At 42.2% G+C, this 23499-nt stretch overlaps 1 protein-coding gene across 2 annotated transcripts; it reads left to right on the top strand.

The window, feature by feature from the left end:
• Window positions 1-670: 670 nt before the first annotated feature.
• On the top strand, window positions 671-22526 carry UBASH3A (ubiquitin associated and SH3 domain containing A). Of its 2 annotated transcripts, none has more exons than XR_014547712.1 (14): window positions 671-1108; window positions 4539-4592; window positions 6450-6636; window positions 7195-7393; window positions 7858-8027; window positions 10526-10734; window positions 11626-11731; window positions 12780-12888; window positions 13695-13817; window positions 14971-15063; window positions 16460-16604; window positions 19878-19995; window positions 20658-20764; window positions 22173-22306. XR_014547712.1 is itself a non-coding variant. In XM_083611939.1 (14 exons), the coding sequence occupies exons 1-14, from the start codon at window positions 996-998 to the stop codon at window positions 22302-22304; spliced, it is 1854 nt and encodes a 617-aa protein (XP_083468065.1). In that variant the 5' UTR covers window positions 674-995; the 3' UTR covers window positions 22305-22526. The 2 variants fall into 2 exon arrangements, 1 of the variants encoding a protein (XP_083468065.1); XM_083611939.1 differs by having other exon boundaries at window positions 674-1108; window positions 19878-19984; window positions 22173-22526.
• The last annotated feature ends 973 nt before the right edge of the window (window positions 22527-23499 follow it).

Genomic DNA, 23499 nt, shown 5'->3' with positions numbered 1-23499 from the left:
GACTGCCTGTCTGTTTCCTGGTTCAGTTCAAGAAATTGGCCTGATTTCAACCCCTAAATCTTGTGGCTCTAAGTGCCTTAAGAACCATTTCCCCCATATGTAACCTCTTGCATGGTCCACTAGATATCTGAGATTGTGCTCCATTTGACCCTCCTAAATGAAATTATTTGGGTAGGCATCTTTTGGTTCTCTTTTGTGGCACAGGTCTATAGAATGTGCCTCCCCATCCTGTCCCAAAGGAAGACCTATATGCATCAGGCTTAGCATAGAAGGCTTTGGGCCTAATAAACCTCTTATTATTTGCTTTTCTTTATTTGTTTTCTTGCTCTATGGCTTGGAGAATCACTTTTTTTAAAAAAAAATGTGGTTTTGAAGTGTGTTTTGCTTATCTTTGGTTAATTGCTTTGTGTTTTTATTGTTTCATTTGGTTGTTGCTAAGGCTGCTTTGTTTCCACCTTTGACAAAAGTGGGATACAAATTTGGGTAGGTATTCAACTAAATTTAACTCATAGTAGACCCATATAACTTAGTAATTAATTTCAATAGGTCTATTCTAAATAAAAAGTATTGGAATACCACCCATATAAAATAAAACAAGCAATTAATATCTCATTAGGCCTCCAAACAAGCATCCAGCACTAGAATACCATTACTGTTGACTCAGTATTCCTTTGGAGTAAAAATAAATTATGACCCAAGAAATGTTGATATAGTTAGTTTATATATGTCACAGAATTACATATAGCACTGCAGTATACAGACATTTGCAGCTCACATGGGACCTGTCCTGTGTGTTGTATTCAGTTTTTCCCTTCCAGCCTACTTACAGTAGTAATTGTAAGAGCCACAACACGCTGCAAAAACAGGATATCAGCTTGTGTCAAAAAGATCGGAGGAGGTTTTGAGGTTTTGATTTTTATCTTCACAGACTCTGCCTCCCCACTTTTTCTCTGTGTGTTTGTCTTACATGCATTCCCCAAAGAGAAAGAGAAGAGATGGCAGAGGCTGAGACACCGCTCTACGCCAAGATCTTGAACAAGTACAAAAACAGAACGACCCAGTCCTTACTGGAGCCTCTTTTGGCCGCTGAGTTCCCTGTACACACAGCGTGAGTACCTCTGGAGTTAAATTGCCATAAAGCCCTCTCTGATCTGTTTGCAAAATTTAATCTGAAAACTAAAAGGCTGTGTGGAGCCATCAACATCACGGAACATCCCCTTCTGTATTGCAGCAAGCTCGGCTCTTGGGTTGGGTATCACAAGAGACTTATGGGTATGCTTAGATTTTCTTTGGCCAAACCTGTTGAGGGAGATTATTTGACATAGTTTTACCATAAAGTCATGATGTATTGTATTGACCAGTACGTTGCTGCTGCATATGGTTTCAGATTTGCCACGGCAAGAGCTGTAAGGGAGCCTGAAACCCCAGAATAGTTGGGGGTGTTTTTGTTTTTATATTGTGATTTTATGTTGTGAACTGCCCTGAGACCTGTGGGTATAGGGCTGTATACTACAACTACTACTAATAATAATAATAATAATAAATGCACTATGAAATAAATGACTCCTGTGGGGAATCTCAGCTCTCAGGGTGCGTAATAATAATGCTAATAGTAATAACTGTAACATTTATAATTTATGTGGCACCTGCAGCTAAGCTCTCGACACAATGTTTTAAAAAGATAGGCCATCCCTAGTGCCTTGCAATGAGCTCCCTAATCTAACTCATGGTGCTTAGTCACATCTCGTGGTGGAGGCCTAGCTGGAGATAACTTCCTCACAAGCTGGAGCAGTAACCATTTTTGCCGTGACATTGGAACGCTGAGATGGATGGAACAGCAGAAAGCATAGAGCACCTTGCTAAGGACTATGGTGGGCATGTGATGCACATACAGTGGTACCTCGGGTGACAAACACTTCGGGTTACCAATGCTTCAGGTTACAAACTCTGCTAACCCAGATGTAGTACCTCGGGTTACAAACTTTGCCCCAGGAGGAGAGGAGAAATCACGCGCCGGTGGCGCAGTGGCAGCAGGAGGCCCCATTAGCGAAAGCGCGCCTCAGGTTAAGAACCATTTTGGGTTAAGAATGGACCTCCAGAGCGAATTAAGTTTGTAACCCGAAGTACCATTGTAAGTCCATGTTGCTCACTTGAGAGAAGATAGAAATGTTTAGGGGAGTATACCATGCAATTCACTTTTTTTTTAATGAGATCTGTGTGTCAGAGTAGCTCAGACTGAATGCCCCATTTGCTTGCTTTTATTCTTTCCTACTGTACTGCCTATATTTATATGCTGTCTTCCTGCCAAAGCACTCAAGATGGTTTACAGTTTAAAACAATGGCTTGTGATTTGAAAGACATGAGAAAAAGGAACAGGAAAAGAAGTTACACACGTTCTGAAGTTACACACTCAGGATTTTCTTCTGATCTCTTTTGAAACTTTGTGCCTCTAGTACTTGTGTTGCTGTGCTTATTTCTCGTATGAATGGAGCTGTGTGATCACACATGAGCAGTGTTTTGCATACACAACATTCAACATGGAAACATTTTGCAGGCTTGCCACTTTTCAGTGATCCTGGTATGGTGTCTGTAATGGTCATCTGGCACGCAGGAATTAATCAGGTTAAATATTTCAGGGAGGTAAAGTGATGGAGAAAGCTTCACCAGTTTAATGTCTTCATGTCAGGCTGCTTCTGAAGTCACAGGAACAAAACCATGAAGAGAGGGAAGAGGATGAGACCCAGAAGAGTGGGTGTAACGTTTAAGCATATAAGGCTGCAACATTTAGTGGATTCAAAAATCTTCACATAGATTTAAAAGTTTCCCCAGTTAAACAGGAAATAGATTTTTAAACTTGAACTATTTTTAACACCATTGCTTACCAAAGTAAACCACAACAGCACCGGAGATGGAGAGTGTACCTGAGAAGAGGCACTGTCATGTATGCCTCTTTTAACCAAAACAATGGGTGCTTCTTTCTTCATAATGATAGTTGAGTCATTGACAGATTTGAGAGAATGAAAGTATTATCGACTAGGGGCGAATGAACTTGTTAATTTTGATTTTCTAAGTTTCTCATTTTTCCAATCTTATATTTAGTTCTCCACATTTCTGCTGCAATCTGCAATTATTATTGTAATGGGAACTGGGGTTGCTTGTGGGTAAATTCCAAACTGCTCCCAGCTGTTGGGGTAGCTAAACCTTTCCCTGATTTGACAGCCCTTACAAGGCGACTGTCTCAGTCACTGGCAGAATCCGTCAGTAGGCGTTCCCTAAACTTCTTCCAACATAAAAGCTGTTTGACGCCAAGTCTCCTCCTCGCCTCTCTGCGCGGAAGTCTCCTGTGCAGAGTGGGCGTGGCCAGCGGAGGTCCTGGGCTCTCCCCGCTGGACCCTGTGGAAGGGTCTTGGAGCCCTCTCTCCGAAGACCCTTCTTTCCTGGTGTCACGCTTATTTCCTTCCCCAATGGAAGTATTCTCCCTCTCCCTGCTGGTCCCTTCTCCTGCATCATCGGAGAGCCCTACCTCCACTCTGCGCTCCGATGTCAATTCCCTGACAATTATTATTATTATTTGCCAAAAAACCCTAATGAATATTCTTTAGCATTTTACAGTGGTTTTCTAATAAACACGTTTGTATATAGTTTTGATTAATATATACATGTTTGCAAGCAACAGAAAGCATTTTTGTTATTTTTCACTAATGTATGTGGGTTGGTTGGTTGGTTTTTGCACATTCCTCCCTATTGTATGCATTTTAGTACATATTACTTAGCTGGAGAACTTAATCGTAAAATTCTGGGAATTATGAATTTTGAGAGATACCTGTGTTTCAGATTCTGTATTGGTTCGAAAAGTGCAAATTAGATAATCTCTTATTAAAACATGAAATAAATTGGATTTCTCATCCATCTCTATTATCAGTTCATGAGCGCGTTCCAACCTCCTGTCAGTTCAGCTGCCAAGGCCACATGCACACAACTTCTCTGTCTCAGCAAAAGCCATATTTATCCATTGTAAGCTTCTCTGTGGACTAGGGATGGGGAATATGTGGCTCCCAAGATGTTGTTGGACTACAACTCAATTTTGCTTGACCATTGGCCATACTGGTTGGGGGCAGATGGGAGTCAGAGTCCTACAAAATCTGGAGGCCTACGAAAGCACACCTTTCTGCTGCTGTTATCCCATTTTTGCTCATCATGTCTGTTTGGGGGTTTGCTGAATCTCATGGTTCTTTGTGTCTGGCAGGGTTGGGATAGCAAAACTGATCAGTTAATGAATCAAAACCCATTATGCCCAATCAACTACTATTTCTTTATTCAGGTGAAAGTCCTGGTGTTTGGAAAGTGGAAAATCTAACAACTTGTTAAAACACAAGATAGGCAGCCATATTCTTGGTTTCAGAAACTAAATTTAGCCGATGTAGTAAGTCATTATGTTCAGAAAACTTTCCCACAGCCAAATACCAGAAGTGCAGCATACTGTTCAAGTGTGATTGTGGCTTTGTTTTCACATAGTGGGTTCATTGTACTTTCCTCAGGCTAAAAGCTTTGGCAGCTACTGGGCAAAAGTCAGCAGAAGATGCCGCAAAGTGGTGAGTGTGCAAAAGTTGTACTTCTCAATGACATGAGTTAGAAGGTATTGTTCCATCTTTTGCGGGGGGGGGGCGTGTTTCCCCCTAACACTGTATCTGACATTGTAGGAAATGATGCTACAAAATCGCAGCAAACTCAAATATATATTTCAGCAATGGAATGAGAAAATTCAGTATGGCAGCATGTTAGATTTGCTAATAATAATAATAATAATAATAATAATAATAATAGTAAATTTTATTCATACCCCGCCCTCCCAGGCCAGAGCCGGGCTCAGGGCAGCTAACACCAGTAAAATTACAGTAAAAACATAATAGGAAAAAAACCAATTTAAAATACAGGTTAAAATGCAATTTAAAATGCAGCCTCATTTTAAAAGTAGCCCATAGATCAAAACCATAAGGGGAGGGAAACATAAGGGTCAGACTGAGTCCAAACCAAAGGCCAGGTGGAACAGCTCTGTCTTGGAGGCCCTGTGAAAAGATGTCAAGTCCCGCAGGGCCCTAGTCTCTTGAGACAGAGCATTCCACCAAGTCGGGGCCAGTACTGAAAAGGCCCTGGCCCTAGCTGAGACCAATCTAACCACCTTGAGACCTGGGACCTCCAAAATGTTGTCATTTGTGGACCTTAATCCCCTGGCCCTGAGCCTTCTTCCCTTGGGGATTCCCCAGCTGCTGCCTCCCACCAGTCCTCTGCAACCAGGCAGTGAATGACTATGGGTGACTGGTCTGTTAGGGCAAATGGCGCTCTGCCCCACCAACCTCAATCAGTTCCAGCCAGCAGTAGAACCTCTTTTAGGATGGCGGACACCACTCCATCCTGCAATGAAATGTTTACCACCCCCTGAGCCCAACTATTCTTCACCACCTCTGCTGAAAAAAGAAACTGGTGGGGAGTTTCCCCACCACTTTAAGATCACATCCTTTCTTTCTTCTTTGGCGATCGCTCGTAGCCGAGTAAGATTGTCTTCCGTAAACGTGGTTTTAAAAGTGAGTCCATAAGTGACTGTGAGGCTAATTCTGGATCCACACGCCCTTCCACAGTAGGGACATAGGTTTCCAGGCGTGAGTTGATCATGGTGAGGGTTTGTCAAGCGTGCCTTCCTCTTAGCGCATTTCTCCCTTTCGTCCTGAGTTCGAACATCTTCAAAACCCATGACACCTTTGGTAAAGGCTGTTCTCTAACTGGAGCACTCGTAGGCCACTGTTTCCCAGTTGTTGGTGTTTATGCTACATTTTTAAATATTTGCCTTGAGAGAGTCTTTGAACCTCTTTTGTTGACCACCAGCATTACGCTTACCATTTTAAAGTTCGGAATAGAGTAGTTGCTTTGGAAGACAATAATCAGGCATCCACACAACATGACCAGTCCTACGAAGTTGATGTTGAAGTATCATTGCTTTGATACCTGTGATCTTCGCTTCTTCCAGTACACTGGCATTAGTTCGCCTGTCTTCCCAGGTGATGTGTAAAATTTTTCGGAGACACCGTTGATGGGATCTTTCAAGGAGTTGGAGATGTAGTTTACTGCTCATAGAGCTACAGTTCTCAGCAATATTAAAAAATTATGGCTTCCAGGATTTGGGGGTGGGGAGCCATAGTGTGAGTGTGACCTGTATGTTAAAAATGCCCTGCGTCAGGTCCAGCACATACACGAGGAGAGGTGAAGCAGCTGCCTCAGGCAGCAGAAGCCCCCAAGGCAGTACCCCTGCAATTACTGCCAGAGACGTGGTGGAGGCATCTGTGCCAATTTCTGGTGAGATCACTTTGTACCACCATGCAGCCTATGTACATAAAGTGTGAACCAGCTCTTGCAGAAGACCGTCATAAGTTTATAACTTCATCTCTGCATTGTAGGTTGCATTCTCACTGCAATGATCCCTCACTGGAAGACCCAATCCCTCAGGAATATGCCCTCTATTTGTGCCCAACGGGTGCTTTGAATGACACACTGATGGAATTTTGGAGAGAAAGCAAAAACCAATGTGGGAAAAACAAAGCCCATGAAGTTTTCCCGCACATCACACTTTCTGAATTCTTTACGGTGAGTGAACAAAGTATTTATTGTGATGACAATGACTGAAGTCTCTCGATTTAAGCCAAGGGTCAGCCCCAGTACCTATTTGCAGTGCTTGCCATTTTTTATTCCATCCATTTTTACTTGGTTGTGTGCCTTGTTCTCATCATCTTAAGTGTGCCATTCCATTTATTTCCAGTGTTCAGGAATGAGTGTTGTTGCTTGCTTAGCCAAAAAATACCACCGATTTACAAGAGGAAGGTATCAGACAACCTGGGGAAGCTCCAAAATTTACAGAAGTGCCAAAAGAAAAAGAAAAAACCCTTTGGGTGGGGGACTCTAAAGGGAGGGGGCTAAAACTGGCTAATATGGAATTAGCATACTCAATGACCCTGAAAGGTCAACTGAACATTTTGAGAGCGTGTGGGAAAGCAGGTGGGTGGGTGACCATAATGGAGTATTTTGGAAGAGGAAATGGCTGGCTGAAACACTTCACTGCAGAGTTTTGTTGCAGATCTCACTTGTAAATGGTGCCTGTGGCAAGGGGGTCCATTGAAAGCCTGTAACTGGTGGGTTTTATTTCAGTGTGAAGACCAAAAAGTTGATGGCTTGTACGAAGCCTTGAAAAGAGCAGGCGACAGGTTTTCTGGTTACTTCCCGGCAATCATTTCCTTATCACTACACTCCTCCAGCACTTACATTGGCTTCTTCGTTAGCGACGGCCCTGCAAATGTCCTCAAGTCATTTGCTGCAGCTTTTGCTTCAGAGGCTATCGTCTTAGCAGGTAACTACTTTGACAAACTCGTTGTCACTGTTGAGATTTTCCCTGTTTCATGTGGGCACACATAAGCAGAGAAGCTGCCCTCTCCATTTCAGTTTCACGAAAAGTTCTGCATGAGTTTGCATATTGTATAGGTCGTCTTTTTTCTGACATCAAGCAGCATCAGGAACCCTCTTCTTGTGTGTAGCTTTGTGAGTGCACTGGAGCCTGCACGTGTGTGACTGCTTGTGTGTACTAGGGCTGCAATCCTACCCACTTACCTGGAAGTAAATCCCATTGTATTCAGTAGGTAGACACCCATAGGATTGCACCATAAATTGGAGCTATAATGCATTTTTCAAAATGACTTTTTTCAGCATAGTAAAAAAAAAATATAGAATACAACTCTGGAAATAATAGAATGAAAACTAATTTCATCCTTCAATACTATTTGACAGTTGTTGTTGTTGTTGTTGTTGTTGTTGTAGATTGCTGTGTAAAACCTTCAACAAAGCAGCTCCATCTTACATTGGCCAACAAATTTTACCCTCACCATCAAAAGACTTTGGAACAACTGGCGAAATCGGTCAATTCTAAGCAAAGCTGCCAGTGGACAGCAGTTCTGTATTCCAGAGATATGCGCTTTGTACATTACCAGGTGTGTACACTACAAGATACTGAGGATGTGCACTGACCACAAGGTTTTCCTTATATCTGTATCTGTAGTTTTGGAAAGTAGCTTGATCTGTTTTGGATCCTCTCTGTGTCTTTCCAGTTCAATTCATTATTTGGAATCAAATTAGATCTGTTAAAAACAAAGTCCTACTACGACCCCCAATTCAATATTATGGGGTGTCTGAAAATGGCTCTACTCCCCATCCCCCAATCACAGAAGTGGGTGAAATTTGCAGGCACAGCAACCCTTTTTGAGTGGGTTAATTGTAGGCAGATACGGTCAGGGGTTTGATTCAAAGCACCTCTAAAGTTTTAACAATAGAAAAGCGTCTAACTTTTTATTTTTATTTTTTTATTTTATTTTTATTTTTATTTTATTTTATTTTATTTTATTTTATTTTTTCTGTTAGTAGTGGATGGAATTTGCCAGCAATGTTGCCCCATCTGAGGAGATGACACTTGCTGAATTTCAGATTAATAGCTGCAGTTGTCGTCCTGCAAGTGCAGGCTTTACTCTTTCAGGGTGGGTACTAAAGGAATAATAGGATGTAGAGATGAGAAAGGGGCATGGATCCCCAGGAAAGACTAGGCTGGGTAAAGTGCAATCCCTCAGGAAGGACTCTGTTATTCCAAGAGGAAGAAAATGTTTTGTTTATTATTACGTTAGGTATTTTGTGTTTTTATACTATAAGTTACCCTGTGGTCCTTGGATGAGGGGCGGTATATAAATTAAGTAAATAAATAAATAAGGCTTGTTGGGGGATGGGCTTCTGACACAAACCCTAGGATTTGGAGGGAGATATCTCTATTTACTTGCACAAATCCACATGAAACACAAACAGTGTTTAATTCCCTCTTCCACATTGCTGTGATTTGAATGTCTGGGGGAAATAATTCACTGTGTTTAAAAGCTAGACCTGTCCATCAAAATGAACTATCTGTCACCTCTCCAACCCATCTCCTCCCCTCTCAAGCTCTGAACATTTCCCTAGTTTTGGTTTTCATGTGTGCTTTTGGATAGCTGAAGCCACTTGGAAGCTTAAAGAGTCCCCGAGTTAAAAGTGTGGTTCAACTCAGAAATGTGAGAAGACTCTCTGAATAAATTAACACCCATACTAGATACCTTACTCTTTGAAATTGGAAAAAACTTTCTGTGGGTGTTTAGTTGGTTAAATATAGAGTGCTCACCTTCTTGATAAGCTTTTGGCAATGCATCACTTTATTTTCATTTACAAAACAGAAAGATATCCTTTCTTTTAGTCTGGCTATGTGGCATTCTACTCTGAAAAGTCATTTTGCATGCCAGAATTTTCTTGGAGAGCCCCAGATCCCTTGCACAAAAGAGAGGCCTGGGATTCCGAAATTTCCCTGGTTTTGCTAACAGTGTTTATGCCAGGGTTTCTCAGACCACTGATAGATGTGGCACTGGGGGTAGGTGAAAATTTCAATTCAGTTCACATTTAAGGGAATTTGCACACAATGTGTGAACCACAACACGAAGTTGCACTTCTCTGAATTTTGCAGTACAGTTCTCCAGCCAAGTAAAGTGTACAAAATGCACATGTGAGTGTATAAATGTGTATATTAGTGAAGGTAACATGCAAAAAACAACAACATTGTATTAGGGGAAATTGCTTTTAAAACTGATTTATTAAGCAAATGTGTGCAAAGCTGTGTATTCTAGGAGAATATTGCACTAAATTGCTGGTGAATTTTCGTGAGTACTTTTTTAAAAAAATACTAATTGATATTGAAATGTGGGGAATTGAACTTAATATTGGGAAAGTGAGAAACTGAGATAAATAAAAAATGACATATTCACCCATCCCTGGTTTTTTTTTTACTCCCACCCGTTTTTCTGAATTAAAGCTGCACTTTAGCCTTATACCAAAAAAGATCTATTTTTAGTGTGCATTGAGTGAATATACAGAGAAGAATATATGAAAGGCAGAAGCAGGTTGCTGTGTGGGGTAGAACCTCTATGTTAGCCTCCTGGCAAATGGATCGTTGTAGCTTACCAGGAGGGAAAGGGATCAGGTGTCAGAGAGGTCAGTACAGTGCAAATGCCCTGACAGAGGAACTGGATTGGTTCTGTCAGGGCATTTGCACTGCACCAACTACCTCAGCCCTCTCCACTCCGGGAAACAACAGTGACCCACCAGCTAGTGCAGTGGTTTCACCCTTCTTGGTGAGTTGCTCAGCTGAAAAAGGCTTTTAACCTATTTTGTGATAAGCAGCTGTTTTTCATGACACATCATACTAACATAATCAGATAATCGCAGTTATACCATGAACAGTAAAGCATGTGAGCTTCTCTTTCATTGAGCCCTAAGGTTTCTCCTGTTACAAATATAAACTGATTCAATGTCTCAAATAAAGTTGAAGCAGATGTCAGCAATGTCTCTGCTTTTCCTGGATCTGACAAAACGTCTCTCACACTATTGTTCTCCTCTTTAAAAAATAATAATCAAATTCTCTTAGCTTTTGAGGGCCCTGTTCCAGTATAAGCCTCAGAACATTGATGAACTGATGCTGAATGTTGGGGATCTGGTTTATGTTGACCGGGCAAAGCAAACAGAAGTTTGTGAAGGCTGGGTGATTGGCATCTCCCACAGAACTGGGTGCCGGGGATTTCTTCCTGAAAATTACACAGAAAAAGCCAACGAGTCAGATACCTGGGTCAAACACAGGTTAGTATTACTGAGCTTCAGTTTTTTTATGGCTTCAGATTTTTTTATGTGCAAACTATTCCATATCATTCTCCACTTGTATAAGAGTTGAGTTGTATTACCCTTCACTTTTAGTTATTAAATCCACCCTGTGCAGACTGATCACTGTATAATAGACAATAAGGTAGTGTGCCAGCTTCCATAGTGTTAGGTACCATATATAGATAAGTTTCAGACTGAGTAGTTCTCTTCATTTGGCTGAGATGGATTTAAATGGTGGTTTAGACCACAGTTTAGACCATTGGGTAGGGTTTATTTCATATCCTATGTCATACATTGTCATTCTAAGTGCTCTAGAAATTATCAAGTATCATCTTTCAAGGTGCCTTAGAAGCTAGCATTCTTTCAAGATGTTTGGAAGACTAGCCTTGTCTTACTAAGCACTCTAGAGGCTAGCATTATCTTTCTCAGACCTAGACACTAACACAGCCTTTCTAACAAGGTCCTTCTAACTGCTTGTTTTTCTCCCACACTCAGCTTGAATATTTGTAAATAAACAGATGTCACACAACCACCATACATCTCTATAAATCACAAGGAAAGTGGCACTTTAAGAGGCTGCCCTCTTTACCATGTAAGAAAATTGGGGGCACAATATAGCAAATATCCCTGGAAATATACATTGGCTATATTCATAGATTATCTATTTCTACAATCTGCCATATTGTCATTTAGAGAACCATTGTGGGCTCCACCTTCTTTGCAGAGATCAGTGGGTTTGGTCAGCCTGGAGGTGGCCTTAATGTCACATAGTGTGGACTTTATGTTTGGTTTCAAAAAGAAGCATGAGCCTGGATTTCTCCACCATTTTATTACCCCTCTCAGTCATTGGCATCCAACTTTCTTTTACAGAGAATATATGTTCACTCTGCATTCTAAGAATAAAAATGAGTCTTGCAATAAACTGAAAAACCCAAATCCTTCGCCAAGAAATGGAGGCAAAACACTTCCTCTTCAGGTAACTGGCTTTTGAATGTCTTCATCCTATGGAGTGTGCATAAATGCTAGTGTAAGAAAAGCTGCTGTACAAAATAGGTTTGCGCAAGTAACATTTTATACAGTTTTGGGGTTTCACCATCACATGAAGTGTAACATTAAGAAACCTGCCTAGGCAGAAGGATTTCTGTTTTCAAAAGTGAACCAGTTTTCAAAACCTTGGGGAAGAGATAGGGAACCTGTGGCCCTATGGGTGCTGTTGGACCTCAATTCCCATCACCCCAGACAGCATGGCTGATGGTCAGGGGTGATGGGAGCTGTAGTTCAACATCTGGAGCATCGCAGGCTTCCTATCCCTGCCTCAGGGCTCTCTTATGCATTATATTCAGATCTCCACAAGGCAAACAGTTATTGTAGTCGGCGTGCGAAAGCATGTTGCTTTAATAGACTGTTTTGTACTCCTAGACTATGTCGTCTTTTGATGGATTTTTCATAAAAGCAACCCTAAATTCAGAATGGAGAAGAATCGGCATTGTGAGAATCTCAACTATCCAGTATATCGAGCTATGTTACAACCACTAGCCGTGATAGCTAAATGTGAACATCATGTTCAGAGGCAGCATGCATCTCACCCTATTTGTGAGCCTCTTAGAAGCAGCTGGTTAAATTCTGCTGGGGACAAAATGTGGTTCCCCCCAGATGTTGTTGGACTCCAACTACCATCAACCCAAACCGGCATGGCCAATGGCCAGGAATGATGAGAGTTGTATTCCCCAGCAACTAGAGGCCCACAGATTCCCCAATCCTGCTACACTATATAGGCCAGACTTTGTTTTGATTTAACATGGAAATTCCTAGATTCTTACCACGATCTGAACTTGCACCATTTGTCCTAGTGACAAGAGTGTCAGTGTCACTGGTTGATGCACTTAAAACTTATAGAGGTGCCATTTTGTAGAGGCCATGCCAGCGCAGCATGGTGCAAATATTACTTCTGCTCATTTAAACTTCTGCTTATCTAAAAGTTTCTGTAATTTTAATGAGCAGAGTTGTAATGCAATTTCTTCCAGCTCCCTGGGAAAAGCACAATCCCAAGAGGCCTCTTGATTATTCGCCATGGAGAAAGGGTAGATCAAGTGTTTGGGAAGTCTTGGCTCCAGCAGTGTTTTGATGCAGATGGTAAGTAGAAGGTTGGGGATCTGATACAGCAGATTTGACCTAAAGCAATGTATCATATTAACAGTAATGAACAAACAAAAATGATTAGCCCATCTGCTCCTTAGAAACCCTGTTGAGAATGGAAATGATCTCTCTGTGAGTTCCCAAGTTGCCTTGAGTCTGAAATGGGTTAATCATGAATTAATAAAGCAGCATTTTCAGGGGCTGTGCAACTTATGCATCAGACTCTAAAATCAGTAAACGTAGGCTAAGATAGGGTCTGGAAATCAAGCCTTATGAGGAACAGTTGAAGGAGCTGGGTATTTTAGCCTGAGGCGATATCAGATAGCCATCTTCACATATCTAAAGTGCTGTCACATGGAAGATGGAGCAAGCTTGTTTTCTCCTGCTCTGGAGGGTAGGACTTGAACCAATGGATTCAAGTTACAAGAAAGGAGATTCCGACTAAACATCAGGAACATTTTCCGACAGTGAGGGCTTTTCAACAATGGAATGGACTCCCTCAGAAGGTTGTGGACTCTCCTTCATTGGATGTTTTTAAGCATAGGTAGAGTGGCAACCTGTCATGGATGCTTTAGTTGAGATTTGTGCATTGCAGGGGGTTAACCTAGATGACGCTTGAGGTCTCATCCAACTCTACAATTCTTTGACTCTATTGGATGGGTGGGGAATTGAGATTGTAGTAGTAGTGGCATTCTAAGGAAACCTAGGCCATAATGGATTAAAAGCAAGCCTAAGAGAAATAAAATTAGATTTGCTGTGGATGTTCTGGCATTAGTTGTAAAAGCATTCTGAATTTGTTCCAGGAAAATATCATCGAGCTGACCTCAATTACCCCACCAGTCTACCAAATCGAAAAGATAGCATCAAGAACTTTGAATATGATCCTCCTTTATCATGTTGTGGTATTTTCCAGTCTAGACTAATAGGTAAGCTAAACAGAAGTTAGGACAACAGAAAGAAGGGCTTGGTGGTTCAGATTTTCCATAGTCATTCAGAGACCATGCTGGCAGTAGCTTTCCAGAAGTGTAAGGTGGACGTGCTATCTCACCATGAAGGTATCCAGCCACAATGAGCTTGTCCATCATAACAGTGTTTAAGTCCAGTTCATACTGGATAACACAGGTGTCCTCAATCCATGATCTCATCCTCATTAATGACAGCAAAGTTTCTCACCAGAAAGTAGCATCTCGTTTAGCCAGAAGCGTGCATGAACCAAACTTTGGTCAAAACTTAAACAAGCAACTACTTCTTGGTGACACTGCCAGATGTATCTGGGTGGCTTTGCCGAACAGGTGGAAGATCTTGCTCACGGAGAAGGGCGTTGCTCAGGGCTGGCCAAAAATATACTGAGGCAAAGGACAAGATGCCCACCCCAATTCCAAACCTAAGTTCAGCACTGGTGATGGGAAAGTGTTCTCCACTGTAACTGAAGGCTTCAAGCTAGCTTAGGCAAGCACAGCACCTGGCGTGGTACACACAGCTTTCTCGTCCAACTGAGGGAAATGGCTGGGGGGCTCGGGATGAATGGCCTGGGGCTGCTGACCAGCTTTAATGCTGAGAATGACCACCTCATTCTATGTAATAATGGTAAGGGCAGCAATGAATTACTGGATAATATAACACTCTATGAAGTGCTTGTGTGGGTCATGTAACTTCCATTTAATTTTACTTTCAGCTTAATTTTGGAAGAGCAACAACATAGCAGCTCACAAGGGCTGTAATGTGGGGCAACACTAGTAGAAAGACAAAGAGTAGCTCAGTGTTGAACAGAAATATGGAATATCCATATTCCATACCCATATCTATAGGTGTGAATATATTTCAGGCAATACAATGGCACCCTTTACATAATTGTTTAACAAGAATCATATATTTCAACCCAATTTCCACAAAGACTCTAGCAGTTCTTCTTCATTGCTTCTTAATTCAGAAAGTATCCCTTGTGAGTCCATCCATTTCAATTGTATGTTAGAACACAAAACAATACATATGGGAATGAAAGCCCACAATCCATATGAACATGCTTTGCACCCATATTTTCTTTTTGTGAAGGATTTTTTTGTGCTTCTTCATTCTCAGGAGAAGCCCTGCTTGAGAAGGAAGTGATAGTTAGCTGTGTCTACTCTTCCCCAGCGCTACGCTGTATCCAAACTTCTCAATATGTATTAGAAGGTAAGTGACCCTTTCTGACAGAAGGGATGTATGGAACCAATCAAGGCTGGAGTGGTGTGCTGGCATCTCAATTATTTTTAAGGAGAAGCATTTTCTCAGGGCCAGTTCTACCACTAGGCAAAGTGAGAAAGCCAGTTCAGGCAGTTGATTTGGTTGTTCTGTTAGGCTATATGCGCACCATACATTATGGTTATCAGGCATCCCTGTTTCCCGGGGACAGTCCCCGGATTTATCTGTCCCCAGACAAAATCCGTCCCTGGAATGTCCCCAGATTTCATTTAATGTCCCCGGATTTATATTTTAAGTATTGTAGATTTATTAGTAGGGAGTGAATGTTGCATGATTGGTTCAATGGCACAAGACACATCATATGGGGACTTCTGGTGAGGGAAAATGGTGGGCGCCATGGCAGTGGGCAGCTCCTGAAGCCAGCCAGAGCCAACTGCGCTACCAGGCTGGCTCTGGGGTGCTGAGACTGCCGCTGCCACTGCCGCTGCCGAGGGGGAACCTGGGATGCACAGCGCGTCAACTGGGAGAACTACTGACCCCCCTCCGTGACCCAAATTGAGCCGGGAACGAGAGCGCTCGGCCACCCAGCTGACTGCCCAGCGGTGCTCCAGAGCCAGGAAAACCCTGGAGCTGACTCAGGGAGAAGGAGGAGAGGAGAAGGAGAAGGAAGAGGAAGAAAGAGGAAGGAGAAGAAAGAAAGGAGCCCCAACCTTGCTGTCGCTGAGGAGAGGTAGAAGAGCACCGGGAGGGCAAGGACACGTGGCCGAGCCCAGGCCCGAGCCTACTCCACAGTGGCTAGCGTTCCAAGAGAGCAGGCCGGTGCCCAGATTAAGCCCGCGCAACAGAGACCACAGAAGAGAAGATATTACTTCTTAATTTTTTAAAAAATAACTTTTTTAAAAATAACTTTTTTTCTCTTTTTTTTTTTTTAAACTGCCCCTGGATTCTTTGAAAAAAAAATCTGGTAACCTTACCATACATATAAAGCACATTATGAGATTTTTTTGTACAATCAGGTGGTATATAAATTTTATGAAATAAATAAAATAAATATTTCCCCCAACAAATGCTGGGAACTGTTGTTTGTTAAGGGTGCTGGGAATTATGTACTGGGGGAAACTACATTTTTCAGGATTCTTTGGATGTGCATGCAGCCTTAATTTTTTACTGTGGCATTTTTACTGCTGCAGAGGGAGAACAGAGCTGTTTTTCTCAGGGAGAGAAACAGACAGACAAAATAATTAACCTCTGGGACATTACTTATTCCAGATCACACCACATAAGACTTTGCATAAGACTTTTTGAAATGTTTATTGAATGCAAGATTTGGTCTTAAACAGGTTCTATATGATTTTCTTTGTTATAATATCGGCTTTCATTATTGCAGGGCTTCAACTAGAACAAAAAGCCAAGATTTGTATAGAACCTGGACTCTTTGAATGGACTAAATGGGAGATAAGCACAGTTGTTCCCTCTTTTATGACACAGAGAGAATTGACAGAGGCCAATTACAGTATAGATACCACATACAAGTAAGTACTACAGTTACAGAAACCCAGTTAGCATATAATACTAAGCCAAACCATGGCTTAGCGTGAATGGGTAAATGTACAGGTTTCACTGTACTACTTCCCCCAGTCCTGCTGCTGCCAGGCTGCTCGTGGCCAAGCCATGGTTTGGCTTAGCGTTCTGCCTGAACCTCCACCAGCCAAACCACAAGTGGGAAACCAAGAACAAACCTTGGTTAGAGCTCACGGTTCATCTGGAGTGAGACAAACCATGAGCATGTTTCCAGAATGATGCCTAAATGTTATGGTCATCAGAATTAACAGAATGTAGCAAGTGTGTTCTTCCTCAGGTAGGATAGTCTCTATTCATTGTCAGATGTAGTATTAATCATTTAATACTACAGTCGGGAATTAGATGGGAGTACTGCAAGCCAACTTCTAAGAAATTCAGCCCAATTCTATTTGCTCCTGTTGTCATTGTGGTTTAGTGGCTACTACAACATCCTGTGAAAGGCAGACCTGGAAATGGATGCTTCACTTATCTCTGCACGGGTGGAATAATTCCTTTGCTTGTGTTCCTTGCTAGAGCAAGGCTGGGCTAGTGCTAGCAGCTGAGGGCCCACATTTGTGTTGTTGGCCTTAGGACTGGAGCAAGAGAAGAAAACCCATTCCTTGCTTCTGCCCAACGGAAAGGCAACTGTTGGCTGATAAACATTAAAGTTGCCTTTATGCCTTGCTTATGTACTTTCCGAATGCATCTAGATGGTGACTGCTGGAAACAGAATTTTAGATGAATTAGATCATTGGTCTGATCCAGCAGGGCTGTTCTTAAATTCTTAAGTCCTATGTGTCTAAGTGATGCCCTTTAACTTATTTATTATTTAGCAAAATGTCTACAGTATATCCCTTAACTGTAAGAAAATCTATAAGCTTCTGCTAAAGAGGCAGCACCAGTGGCTGGAATAAGCAAGTGGTATGGTGTAAGGGGAGGTCATTGAATCAAGGAGACAGAGTCTTCTTGGGCTTGGGCTTGGGCACCTAAGGCCAACTCTATGCTCTGTTACAGTATGCAGACAAGAGCGTAGAAATAAGCTCTTCCAGTGCAATAAACCAATGCCTCTTTTAATGAGCTAGACAGCAGAAGGGAAGTGTAGTTTTGTCTCCATTGCAACTAGGGTTTGGGGGGAGAGGGGCAGGAGAAAACTGAGATCTCTTAAATCAGTGAGGTTGATAGTACTTCCGTTATCGTGTATAATGTTGTCATATTATCTATGACTAAGCTTTATTTGCCCAAGGGCCATGTTATCTCTTACGCAGCCAATACTCTCTCATGTATGTACTCTGAGGCAGCCACGTAGACACAGGCACACTGTGTCCACCACCTCCCAGCTGCTTCATTCCCCCTTCCATTCATTGAATGATCAAACTGAAGATCAAGGAGGGGGTGATTTGCATCCCCATCCAAGCACTGGGCCTCACTTATCCTAGCACGGTGTGTACTTTCTATTATTTTCATTTTGCCACTGCTGCTAAAATTAGTGAGGTCTTCAGAGAGGCAAGAAAAAATGGCTCGGGGATCCAGATCAGACCCCCCCAAACTACCTTTAATCTAGGCTAGCTGCAGAATATATCAAAGTAAAGGTAACATATTTTTAAAAGAAATACATAACAAGCAAGTGTTTGGGAAGAATCAATAGCAGTCGCTGCTAGTGCAATGATGGGTGTTGGTGGAGATACTTTAGAAGCAAAGCAGCTTGGATTCTACATTTAATCACATTTCTGAACAATAATACCATATATTATAGGTACAAAAAGTTTGCACACTTTGTAAAAAGTAGTTATTCTTGCACTTTCATCAACCGTGCTTAGTCTTCTCTTTCTTAACCCTCTGTGGCAATGGAGTTCTGTGGTTCAGTGCAGTTTGCAAAACCTCAAACAGAACAGGAAACAATAACGAGCACAGGATCGATTGTAGCCTCGTAGCTTCCTCTTGGAGTCCTTTTGGCAAAAGGCTGCAGTGAATGATTCAACTGTGGAAATTGTTCAGCTGATAAAAAAAAATGACTTGGGCTGACCATATGTGTGCTCTGGGAGGGGGTGGGAAAACAACTCTTATCTGTTTGTTGTATGACTCAGCACAGAACAACAGCCTCAGCTTTAAAGGGAGTTGTTAGCAAAATCATCCCCCCTCCCCTTTTATCAAAAGTAGTTTTACAACAATGTGATTTTCCAACTCTGGGCACCTTGGAAGGATAGAAAATTAATTAATAAAACAAAATAATAAAATAAATAAATCTTATAGAGGGCTTTGGGGGGGCAGGGGGTACAAATCCAAACAACTTCTATACTTCAGTGGCCTCAGGGCAGCATGTTTTGCTCATCAAATCCCATAAGGTTGCAAGGTCCAGCAAGGAAGGCTTGCTGGAAAAATACTTTTCTTTGTTGTTTGTTCCCCGTATCAAATCAACCCATTTATTACCACCAATAGACCAAAACACAGGAATCTCAGAGAAAAACAGATTCAAAAGGGTAACATAAAAACTATTATATAAAGCTACAATAATTTCAAGCTAGTCCCTGAAGATGCTGTTTCAGATGCTGGGTTTTCCTCTTGTTCTCACCACTACTGATAGAAATTTAGGCACTAACAGCAATACCTTTGGGGGTTTTATCTTCCACAGTGGCGTAGCGTGGGTTGTCAGCACCCGGGGCAAGGCAAGTAATTTGCGCCCCCTAACCCGAGTGAGCCAGGTAGGGGCAGAGAGCTGCGAGTGCGAGTGCGCCCCCCCAGATGTTGCGCCCAGTGCGGCCGGCCCCCCCTGCACCCCCACGCTACGCCACTGATCTTCCATAAAATCAATTACAAAACAGAAGGACATGTTCTATAGATTCTACCCCTTGATTATAAAGGGGCTTCCCTTTATAACTGCTGATCAGCTACATCAAGTCTCTTTCAAAGGTGATGAAAGTGCCGCTTAAAGGAGGTTGCTGTTACTGCCAGTCAGCTTAGTAGCTACAGCAACCTTCTTTGACTTTTGGCAGGTATCATTCACCTGACATCATGATGACATCAGGTGAGTGGTTCTGCCTACCTGTCAAAGTTGTCCCATACAGGGTTGGGGAAGATAAGGATCTGGCCCACTGGTGAAATACGGTTCCCCACTCATGCTATAAATGAACAATTTCCTAAAACCATCAAGCAGGTTAAGTGATGGAGCCTGGAATGGCATTCAAATGTTCCAAGCCTAACATTTCCTTTGAGCCAACGAATGTTAACCAAGTGGATTTCGTTAACAGGTGTCATTTTCCTCTTTCTTCTCTGATGGCATCCGAAAGCTATGAGGACTATGTGAACAGATGCTCTGCAAGTATAAAACACATTGTCGGCTCCTGTGCAACCGAAGGTAACTCTATGGTAACTCTTGATTTCATTGCTTTGAATCTTCAAGGACAGAATCACAAGCACAAGTTTGCTATTTAAAAAATGCCTTTGTGGCAGCCAAAATATAGGCGGGCTAGAACATATGCAGGCCTGAAGGTTCCCAAGCACCACTAGTACTCCTTCAGGGGTGCGGAAACCCAGCCAGATGAGCGGGGTATGTATGTATGTATGTATGTATGTATAAATAAATAAATAAATAAATAATATCATCATCATCATCATCATCATCATCATCACCATCATCTCAGACTGAAGGCCACATTCCTTTCTCAGCAACCTTCCAGGAGCCACATGGCAATGGTGGGAGGGGCCAGAGGCAAAAATGAGCAGAGCAATGAATGTAAATTTTATCTTTCCACTGTAGGCTAGTTTGTATACACACTCCTCATACACTCCTCTTTAGCCTTCATCCAGGCAAGCAAGGGCCATTGCTTGAACGCAAGGGCACATTCCAGCCTGGCAAAAGTACTCAGGGAGGTGCAAAGTAGTGCAAGTGAGATGGGTGGCTTGGGGAGAGTCCAAAGGGCTAGACAGGGAAATGTGGAAGGCTGCATTTGTCCTCCTGCAGCACTGAAGTTCCCCACCCTTGCACTACTTTAATAAACTATTCTAAGGAGATCCCTTTCTGACAATAGGCACCATCCTGGTTGTTGGCCATGGCTCATCTCTAGATTCCCTCACTCGACCATTACTGGGTCTTCCTGCCAGAAAGAGCGGTGACTTTCCCCAGTTCATTCGAAAGGTAAGGCTCTCTCTTATCTATTGCATTTATATCCCACCTTTTTATCCAAGGAGCTCAAGGTGGCATTTGTGGTTTTCCCTCCCCTCGTTTAATCCCTACCACAACCCTGTGAAGCAGGTTAGGATGAGAGGCAGGCACTTGTCCAAGCTCACCTCGTGAGCTTCAAGGCCAAGTGGAGATCTGAATCCTGGTTTCCCAGGTCATTTCCCAACATTCCAACCACACTGGCTTGAAATAACTTGGTTGTTCAGGCTTGTTTGCCCCTATTATGTGCATAATCATCAGAGATTAAGACTTTTCTTGCCATAAGGACCATAGCAGAGAACATCAGTGGCAGAGAACATCCTTTGCAATGCAGCTTGTCCAGGATTCAATCCCTGGCATCTCAAGGAAGGGCTGGGGAAACTACCCCACCCCCCCAAGATCCCGGAGAATCATTGCCAGTGAAAGTACTGGGTTAGAAGAACCAGTGGTCTGATTCTGTACAAAGCAGTTTCCTGCCTTTCTGCTCTGCATTCACAATGTTCGCAAAATGTTCGCTCTTAGAAACAGAAGAAGCTGCCTTGTGCCAAATCAGACTGGTTGTTCGCCTAGCAATATTTTATTTATTTATTTATTTATTTATTTATTTATTTATTTATTTATTTGTTAAAATTTAGACCCCACTTGATTGTGAAAACAAAACAAAATCTCAAAGGGGTTTACAAAAAGATAAAACAATAAAATGGGGGCGTTAATAACTGTACCTTAAAACATACAAGTATTAAAACAGATTAAATTTACCTCAGCTTTCTAAGCATCTGTGTGGGCTTGTCTAAAGAAGAATGTTTTTAGCAGGCACCGAAAAGAGTTCAGTGAAGGTGTCTGTTTGATGTCAATAGGCAGGGGGTTCCAAAGGGCAGGTGGTGCAACACTAAACAATAAAGTTCTTACAAATGTGGAATGGGTATTATGTGGCACCTGTAGTGGTGCCAGTTCCGTCGATCGAAGCAGTTGAGTGTACACATGTGGGTAACAGAACAACAGGATTTCAGGCAGAAGTCAGTCATTACCCTCGCTTGATACCTAATCCTTTTAATTTGCAGTCAAGTGAACTATGCTTTCCCCCTTACCCTTGAAAATTACTAGAATTTGGCTGACTATCCTTAGTGCTGTTAGTGAAGAAAGAGGGACCCACAGCATAATTATCAGATCCTCTGAGCCACTTTATGCTGCTTAAATAACCTTCACTCCTTCAAGCCCTTGTGAGCCATTATTTGTTGCTTTTAAACGTCTCGAGTGACTTGCCCCTAACACTCTTGGATAATGAAAACTATTCAGTTACCTCGTGGTGGTGTTGGCTTATATGGGGTAACTTCCTTTCTTGCCCTAAAAAAACCCCATCTTGAAATCTTTTCTGCTTTACTAGATTCCTTCACTGGGCATGTGTTTCTGTGAAGAGCTAGAGAAGAAATGGCAAATGATGAAACCACCAGTCAAGATGTTAACCCATGGAGCAAATGCTCCATTCAGTTGGAAGCACAACCTTCCGGATCATTAAGCAATGTTCACTCAAATTGTGGATTTGTATTTTTCTGATTCAACAGAATCTCGCTGTTATTTCAAAACCTTGCTCTGCAGGCTGTTTCTTGGTCACAGCAAAATAATGGAATGGAACTTGGGAACTGGCTTTTACATTTTACGTGAAATGCGTTTATGGTTTTTTGGTTTTGTTTCCATCTTTCTTCAACCAAGAAACAAAATCTACACATTTCACTTTTAACTGCATTTCTACTGTAATAAAGAGGCGTGGAATTTCCTCTGATTCCCACACTTGCTTCCATCAAATAACTGCAGCAGTAATTAGATACGGGAACTGTTAAATGCCTTACAGTTCTTTTTATGAAGCAAGAATAAAAGTATTGCTGTTGCTGTTGCAAAAACTGTACATCACTGATAATATCAAGTTCACATTTCAGTTCCATATCTGCAAGTGATTTCCTGAGTTGGCATTTGTGTGATAAAATCATGACGACTACTTTAGATTCTGTCCTCACTTAAATTCTAAGATGAAGCACTCTGCACACAAATACACACCTTCTCACTTCCATCTATAGACAGCATGTCTTCTGCTGACAAAATTCCATCTTCCCCTAGTCTTCCTCTCCCTTTCTTGCTCTATCGCAACAGCAGATGGGAGGCGTTCAGGACAGCTCCTGGCTAACAGTCACTTTGGAGTATAGTGTGGATTGGGTCTGGCATATGATTGTTTGCTTTTAAAAGACTTAAGTGCCCTTGATCCACACACCTATTTTATCCACTGTTGCAGGTCCAGACACAATGGAGTCGTGGGCAGTGGGGTCAAGGCATAATAAAGTTGCAATAACCAAAAAACAACCAACTGGGATTTAAATAGGCCACAAATTTATTGATTACAGATGTCTGCAGGTTTTGGCATAAGCATTGGGTATGTATCCTGAGTCAACCAGCCCAGTTCATTATTTGGTTGTGTTAACCAAGGTTAAGGACTGCCCTATGATGTGCATTAAATCAAGGCAACCCCTCCAAGGTCACCATTTTGGGGGTGCTATGGCCCCTCAGCCCCCTGTCTTGGGTATCCAGACAAAAGCACCTCTTCCTGGATCCCTTTAAGGCGATAACCAGATCCTTTGGAGGCAGGCTATCCCCTGTCCACTTAGACTAAGGATCCTGCCCAGTGCTGATCTGCAACCTCCATTCTCCCCCAGCTGGCAGTA

Source organism: Podarcis filfolensis (assembly GCF_964270895.1).
Source record: "Podarcis filfolensis genome assembly, chromosome: 4".
NCBI classification, from domain to species: Eukaryota; Metazoa; Chordata; class Lepidosauria; order Squamata; family Lacertidae; genus Podarcis; species Podarcis filfolensis.
This window is presented reverse-complemented; position numbering and strand designations above follow the sequence as displayed.